At 53.2% G+C, this 8,607-nt stretch overlaps 1 protein-coding gene across 2 annotated transcripts in view; it reads right to left on the reverse strand.

Annotated features, from left to right (window-relative positions):
* The window catches only part of CMTM4 (CKLF like MARVEL transmembrane domain containing 4), a 40,072-nt gene extending 32,652 nt beyond the window's left edge, over window positions 1-7,420 (reverse strand). For both annotated transcript variants that reach the window (XM_071567202.1, XM_071567201.1), the window contains exon 1: window positions 6,762-7,420. In XM_071567202.1, the coding sequence (XP_071423303.1) occupies window positions 6,762-6,947 (186 nt within the window). In that variant the 5' untranslated portion in view covers window positions 6,948-7,420. The remainder of the gene's footprint in view (window positions 1-6,761) is intronic.
* Window positions 7,421-8,607: the final 1,187 nt, after the last annotated feature.

Below are 8,607 nucleotides of genomic sequence, written 5' to 3' on the forward strand. Positions count from 1 at the left end.
CTGATGGTCCAAGTTCCAGAGAAATGTAAACATTATTTCCATGTTTTGGAAGCAAATGACTACATGAGAATTAGGTGACTTTTGTTTTAAATCAGAATGCATTTTTTTAATGCAGCTACTTCTCTTGCTACAGAGGAACAGCAGCTGACCCACTGCTAAGATCACTCCAGAGTGCACCTCGTTCTGTTTGGATACAGAATTTCAGTACAAAATTAACTCTTGAGGTCCAGAAGGAAGGCAGGATGACTGCTATGGAACAGTGTGCAGAAACTGTGCATTAACTCTCACCAGAAGTCACAGATTCCTCCTACACTAGTCATGTTACAAGAAAAAACACAACCTCTTAAATGTCTAGTTCTTGTCTTCCTTTCTCAAGATGATGATTAAATCACTGGGGAGCCTCATCAACAGAGGGCATTACCAGAAAGATTACAAGCAATGAAGGGAGATTCCAAATACTGATGCCATCAGAACTAGACTAGTGTAGTGCGTCTATTACTATTACACTGGTGAGTAATGGGAGGAAAAAAACACAGCATGCTTTGTATAGAAAATATAAAAATCTCATCTGAAAGGAGAATTTAAAACTATCCACTATCTTAGAATTTTCTACCAGGCATTTATTGACAGTAGGACACCAGCCCATGGCCAGAGGGTAGTCAGGAGACACCACAAACAAAACCAAAGCTTATTCACCTTCCTGTGGGAAGACAACCACAGCTGTTTCTTTAGCTGTACACAGAAACAATGAAAAGCAAAGCCAAACAGAGTTCTCATCATTCTTCCATGGCAAATGTCAGGACAGAAATATCACCACACAGCAATGCAGATCCACAACCTTTAAAGGCAAATCTTTCTGAAGGGAAATCAGGAGTTTCAGAGACACTGAAGAGATCAAGAGGCTTTATAAATATATTTGTGCATTACAAATTTGATCTTTCTAATACAAAATAGAACAGCCCTTTTCTAAGGCCAAATGCCAAAGATCCCCAGTACCTGCTGTCATACTCAACACCTTCCAGACAGGCAGCTACAGATACCACTGAGATGGACCAAAGGTAACTCCAAGGTGGAACTATCCCCTTGGATTGGAAGGGCAGGTGCAGGGCTGCCTGGGGCCCAAAGCTGCCCTGGAGAGACTGGACAGGTCCTGCACTGCTCTGCCTCCCACTGGGGCTCCACACCAGGCCCCACAGCCTGCCTGACCATGCACAGACCGGCACCTGCTGCCCCATTACACACACACTGACTCCCAGCAGAGTTAACTCCCCACTCACACAAACCACAGCTCAGTTAACTCCCCCCTCACCCAGCTCAGTTAACTCCCCCCTCACCCAGCCCAGTTAACTCCCCCCTCACACAAACCACAGCTCAGTTAACTCCCCCCTCACACAAACCACAGCTCAGTTAACTCCCCCCTCACCCAGCCCAGTTAACTGCCCCCTCACCCAGCCCAGTTAACTGCCCCCTCACCCAGCCCAGTTAACTGCCCCCTCACCCAGCTCAGTTAACTCCCCCCTCACCCAGCTCAGTTAACTCCCCCCTCACCCAGCTCAGTTAACTCCCCCCTCACCCAGCCCAGTTAACTCCCCCCTCACCCAGCCCAGTTAACTCCCCCCTCACCCAGCTCAGTTAACTCCCCCCTCACCCAGCTCAGTTAACTCCCCCCTCACCCAGCTCAGTTAACTCCCCCCTCACCCAGCTCAGTTAACTCCCCCCTCACACAAACCCAAACTTCACAACAACCAGTGCAAAAGCAACTCAGTTTATCCCCACTGATTCAGAGGCCAGCTGGTAACTCTGACTTGCAGAATGCCAGCTCCCTGCTCCATTCCCCACTCAGGGGGAGCACTCCATGGGAAAGGAGCAGGGCAGTCAGACATGCCCTCAGATGTGACACATCAGACACGGGTGGGAGGTTGGGGGATCCCTCTAATCCTCCCCTCCACAAGTGACAAGATTGAGATGCTGAGCTGAAGGCACCAGAAGGCAGCAATAATTAAATATGAGATTTCTGAACACCTCATAACAGCTTTCAACCAGGATCTACCAGTTAGCAATTAGCTTACTCCTTGGAACATAAATGTTATTACTCTAATTTTCTCATATAATTAACAATGAGAATTCTCAATAGTCTTATTACCCATGTAGGCATGTAATCCTGGCTTTTGAATTTTGGTTTCTTCATTGCAACAGAGCCTGAGAGCAGAGAGTTTTACTGCAGGGCTGGCCTCAAAACCAACCTCTGGATCTGGAAATGTGTATTGACAGCAAGCCACAAATCAACTTTTTCCAACGTTCAGCCACTCTCCACCAATGAAGATGGAACTTTTTATTCCAAAAATTGTGAACACATGAACTGTTATTCCCAGCAGATTTCAGTGAGCTGCAGATCCTGCCTCCCTGACAGGCAGTATCCCATGCCATAGGCACAGGAGGGGAACGAGCACACAGTGACACTTCCCAGGGCACTCACAGCCCAGAGACCTCCCAGGCTGAGTATTATCTTCTTTAGGAGGAATCTCTGATGGATTTTTGCAGCATTTGGAACAAACATTTGAAGAGAACAGTGTCTGAGCCCCAGCAGCCATCACTAACTACCACAAATGCCATCCATCTCCTTTCCAGCCCAGCACAGGCTATGGGTTTTCTGTCTCTTGCTGCTTCCACCAGGATGCACTCTGGGATGCTACTGCTCCAATCAAACCATTCCTATCAGCCCTGCAAGAACTGGCCTGGCACAACCTTTCACATCAGCTGGCCCAGCTGTCAGAGTGGTGTCTGTCACTTTAAACCAAGTGTCTGTGCAAAGGTGAGAAGCAAAGGGCTCCCTACAGGATCCTGGTTCCCTCCAAACTCCCCTTGTCCTGAGGAACAGCCCCCAGAGCCACAGCTCCCAGGGAAACTGGGCAGCAGGGACCAGGCAGGCACGACTCCCCATGGCAATCCCAGTGGGAAATATGGCTACAGCCAACCGGAATGACAGTGAGATCCCTGAAGGTGCAGAATTACAACAAGCAAGGAAAAATAATAATGCATTCAGAAAAGCTGAAGAGAAAACTCAGATGAGGAGAGGAAAACAAAAGAAAGCAGCAGTCTCATCTAAAGTGGAATTATTCCCAGGAATGAGGTGGTACCTGCCAATCAGCCCATCTCTTTTGGGCATCAGCAACGGGCCTCTCCTTATTCCTCACACAGTAAACACTTTTCTTCAGCAACAACACTCAGGAAAAGGAGAGACTGTCCTTAGGAAATTCAAGGGAATGGGGGAAAAGTACTGAAATAAAAGAAATCATTTGAGGATATTCATAGCAAAGTTCCAGTGATATCCATTTGATTACTGTCTCCAGGGGAAATATTAAAGTCATCAAAAGCATGAGAAACAAACTCATGCCAAAGAGTAACAAGAATAAACTCCAAAGAGCATTCCTGCTCTGCTCTCCAAGGACAGCTGTCTACTCTCTCACACCTTCCACAGGGCAAGGTACTGCTCCATCTGAATGCCAGAGTCAGCTGACACAATTTCCCCACAGGAAAAACATTCCTTTGGTTAGCACACAAGTGTACTGGCTTCTCCTGACTTGGGTTTGGAGTTCAGACTCATAAAAACAAAACAAAAGGCATAAAACAAACATGAGAGCTCCAAGCTACTTTAAGTCTTCCCCCCTTCGTTTTCCCTTTGCACTGTTCCCTTCCCACCTGTGCAGTGACACCCACCAGGTGTCTGAGCCACCCGAGGGCCCTCCCTGAGCACTCCTGGGATGGTCCAACACTCCCCATCTCCTTCAGACTGCTGTTTTCAAAGAGGCTGCATCCCCAGACACAGCAGATGTTTCCTCACAGACCCCAATAAACACACACGCAGCTATTTCAGCAGAACAGAAAAGGAGCTCCTTCCCAAAAAGCTCACCCACCCAACAGCAACACTTCAAAAAGAGGGAAATGGGTCCAACACGAAGCTGTTCCACATGGGCCCTTCCCTCACTCCCTCAGTGCTCCTCACATGGCTGTTGCTGAGCACCAGGAACTGTTCAGCTTGGCCACCAAGAGGAGTAAGAAGCCCTAAACCACCAGGTTTTCTTGGCCTGCACACCCAATCCAAACAACTACCAGAATGCTGTTCAACCTTTCCTGGGAGTCAAGGGAAAGAAAGCCAGAACAAGGCTCAGAAATAAACTGCACATGCTATACATGAAACATTATCATGACCCATTATGGTGGTGCCCCTCTGAAGGACACTTCAGGGCATATTCTGCTGAAATGTTAACAAATGAATTAAAATTATTGTCCCTCCAGCAGCATTTAAATTACTCCATATGCCTAAAATGACATACTGCTTTCCCTCTTGCAACAACTCCTTTATTTGAATCAATAAAGAGACAACTACAACAAAATAATAGAGCCCTACACCTTATTTTCCCACCTTCAGTGAGGAGGGGCTTTCCCCATTCCTTGTTACTTCCACTTCTGACAGTCAAAGAGGGGCACTTGGAGGACGAGCCATCCAAGCCACAGTGTCCAAGGGTTATCCCTGACCCACAGCACCACTGGCCAGTTTGTGGAAAGCATTTCAACCCAAGATTAGAACAAACTGCAGTGTTTGTCTTGGGCTGATACTTTTGCCTGCCAATCAAGTATGTATTTTAAGACAAATCCTGATGCTAAATGAGGCCCATGCATTGTAATCTTTCCTGTAACATTCCTTTTACTAGAATATATTTAGAGCCCTTTTATCTCAACCAATACTTGTCTTTTTTCCTTTTTTTGTGTGTGCAGCAAAGGGAGTTCCTCCTTGCTTTTAAGAGACAGAATTCTACACAATGGACTTCGATACATTTCAGTTCCCACACAGTATTTTTGCAAAGGTATTATTAAATATTATAATTAAAATAATTATACTTGGCAAATAAGCAACTTTAGTACACTGTGGAATGTGCTCCCTCTTCTTTCTTTTCCAGCACTGCTCAGTTTTCCATTGGTTTGCAAATCTCAGTAGGCTCCTCCACCAGTCATTGCCAGAATTGGATGGAGCTGCTGAGCACAATTGTGCAGAAACTCAGAGTGTGCTGAGGTGTGCACAGGCCTCTCCCTCCAGCAGCTGAATTTCTTGTTAACTTCTGACCCTCTGGACTCGTCCACACTGCAGGAACCACCTGCAATAGCTCAGGTCACTCTTAATGAAAGGGCACAAAACATGACCAGCTGCCCTGAAGACACTGCCCTGCACTCCCCATCCCCCTAACAAAGTACTGGGAGCAACAACATCTTTGTCCAGAGACAAGAGAACTCCCACACTCTGAATTTCCCCTCATCTTTCTTTGTATGACTTAAAAACTTATGAGGTCTACTCCATGTACCTTTGGAATTTGTTTCAAGCAAGTCAGAGTTTACAATAACGGGTTCACTTACTCACAATCAGTAATTGCTCATTTTAATGACACGTTTTTAACATGACTTGCCACAGTTATTCGTGTACTACAGAAAGGATCAGCAGTAGGAACTGAAACAAAAATCCTGAGGGCAGATTATTTCAGAGTATTAGGCAGCACCACTGCAGGATTTCTACCACATGGTCAGTTCTTCCACAGTTCAAAGACAGGTAGAAGTTGCACAGTGCTGACAGATTCTTTGGCTCCAGTCCTGAACACACACAATGCAAGCACTGCTGGTGCCTGTTGTTTGAGTGCTGGGGTAACACACTCACTGCAGCCACAGACTCTGCTCCACACCGAGGAGACCAGAGGAAAACAAACCACCCCTCCAAACCCAGGATTTTACGGGGCATTCATAAAAATGACCACACGCTCATCTCCACAGTGCCCCAGAAACTTGTGGCACAGCTTAAGTGAGGACACTTCCCATGTGTTTCACAGGAAACCTGTGTGTGTAACCTTTGCAACCTCTGTGCTAACCAGCAGTGGTTTTAAACGCTGGAGTTACATATATGAAATAATAAAATGTTTCTGACATCACAGTCCTCAAAGAACTCCTCCATCTTAAATTAAAACAACTTGAAGCACTTAAGTAAGAACTTAAGTAAGAAATTACTTAAAACTTTATTTCAAACTTACTGCTATTTTCATAAGACACCTATTTCCAAATATCCTGAAAAACACATTTGTTGATTTGAAAAATATTAATATTGAAGTGGCTCGTAAAGAGGATCAGATGAAGGCAAACATTTAGCAAGGCAAACACTGAGCAAGGCAAACATTCAGCATCAGCACCACGAGAACTGCTGGAACACTGGGGTGTCCTTACCCACCGCCCTGAGCTCCGACACCGCTCGGGCCCCACGGGCTCCGCTGCCCCACCCACACCAACGAGCACGGCTCACCTTTCGCTCCACCACACAAAAACGCATGCTGGGATTTTCTTTAAAGGTTTCTTTCCTTTTCCTCGCTGCACTAGGGAGAACTCCAGTCTGTTCAGGCAGCAGGGCAGCGAGTGCTGTGTGAGCTCCAAGTGGATCCCAGGGATAACCTGCGCCCACCGAGGGCACCTGGGGAGCAACACCTGGGGAGCTCCACCCAGGCAGGGCCGGGAGCTGCCTCCGGCCACCCCTCCGCAGTGGGAGCAGGTTTAGCACCGCCTGCTGCGATTGCTCGCTGCGGTTCCGCACCGTGCCCGGACCCGGCTCCGCTGCCCGCTCGATGCCCCGCGGGCACACCCGGACCCGGCTCCGCACCCCGAACCCACTGCCGGGCCGAGCCCCTGCCCTGCCCCGTCCCTGCCCGGCCCTCGCCCCGGGCCGTACTCACCACCTCTGCCACCTTCATCCTGCCGAGGGCCCCCCGCAGGTACTCCCGGTCGCAGCGGAGGCCGCGCAGCCCGCGGCGGTGACTGACGGGCTCCGTGGTGGGCTGGTAGGGGCTGCTGGCGGCCGAGATCATGGAGGCGCTGGACGCCTCGCCGTCGAAGCCCTCCAGGTCCTCGCCGTTCCTCATGGTGCCAGTGCCGGGGGGCGCAGGGCCCGGCCGAGCGCAGCTCTCTCAGCTACGGCCGCGATCGCCGCATGGCCCGGCCCGGCGCGGCCTCAGCAGGGGCAGCGGCGCGGGGGCAGCGCGGGCGGCATGGCCGGGAGGAGGGGGCCGAGCGGGGCCCGCGTCCCCGGCGCTGTCCCGGAACGGTGTCCCGGGCGGTGTCCCTGCGATGCCCCGAGCGGGCCGGTATGTCCCGGCGCTGTCCCGGCCGCTGTCCCGCAGCGCGGCCGCTGTCCCGCAGCTCTGCCCGCCGTGCCCGCCCCGCCGCTCGGGGGCGGTCCCGGCCCCGATGCCCCGGCCCGGAGCCCGGTCCTGATCCCGATCCCGATCCCGGTCCCGGTCCTAATCCTGATCCCAGTCCCGCTCCAGATCCCGATCCTGCTCCCAGTCCCGCAGAGCAGCCCCGCTCCAGGCGCCGCCGCCGCGGCCGCTCCGCCCCCCGCGCTGGGCGGAAAGGGCGGGCAGAGCCGCCCCGAGCGCGGGGCCTGCAGAGCCCGCCCGGGGGCGGGACCGGGACCGTACCTGCCCCGCACGGGCACCGGCACCGGAGCGGGGACCGGCAGTGCCACCGCCACTGTCACCGCTCCCGGGGCTGCGGCCGCCGCCGCCAGGCTCTGCCACCGCCGGGCTCTGCCATCACCTCTGGGGCTGCCAAAGCCGGCGCTGCCGACACACCCGAACTGCACCCGCGGCGCGTCTTGGGCACAGCGCTGAGATACACGCGCTGCCTGCCCGAGCGCTGCCCTGAGCATTGCCCTGAGCCCCACTCGCTGCCCTGAGCCCCACTCCCTGCCCTGAGCCCCACTCCCTGCCCTGAGCCCCACTCCCTGCCCTGGGTTACTGTCCCTGCCCTGAGCCCCACTCCCTGCCCTGAGCCCCACTCCCTGCCCTGGGTTCCACTCCCTGCTCTGAGCCCCACTCGCTGCCCTGAGCCCCACTCCCTGCCCTGGGTTACTGTCCCTGCCCTGAGCCCCACTCCCTGCCCTGAGCCCCACTCCCTGCCCTGGGTTCCACTCCCTGCTCTGAGCCCCACTCGCTGCCCTGAGCCCCACTCGCTGCCCTGAGCCCCACTCCCTGCCCTGGGTTACTGTCCCTGCCCTGAGCCCCACTCCCTGCCCTGAGCCCCACTCCCTGCCCTGAGCCCCACTCCCTGCCCTGGGTTACTGTCCCTGCCTGAGCCCCACTCGCTGCCCTGAGCCCCACTCGCTGCCCTGAGCCCCACTCCCTGCCCTGAGCCCCACTCCCTGCCCTGAGCCCCACTCGCTGCCCTGAGCCCCACTCGCTGCCCTGAGCCCCACTCGCTGCCCTGGGTTCCACTCCCTGCCCTGAGCCCCACTCCCTGCCCTGGGTTACTGTCCCTGCCTGAGCCCCACTCCCTGCCCTGAGCCCCACTCCCTGCCCTGGGTTACTGTCCCTGCCTGAGCCCCACTCGCTGCCCTGAGCCCCACTCGCTGCCCTGAGCCCCACTCCCTGCCCTGGGTTACTGTCCCTGCCTGAGCCCCAGCCCCATTCCCAGCCCCGGGTTCCAGCCCCAGCCCCGGGCTGCTCTGCTTCGCTCCTGCGCTGACACCGCACCCGCAGCACTTCCAACAGCAGAAACCTCCAGGAAATTCTTCCACCAGTG

Source organism: Pithys albifrons, chromosome 12 (genome assembly GCF_047495875.1).
Source record: "Pithys albifrons albifrons isolate INPA30051 chromosome 12, PitAlb_v1, whole genome shotgun sequence".
NCBI classification, from domain to species: Eukaryota; Metazoa; Chordata; class Aves; order Passeriformes; family Thamnophilidae; genus Pithys; species Pithys albifrons.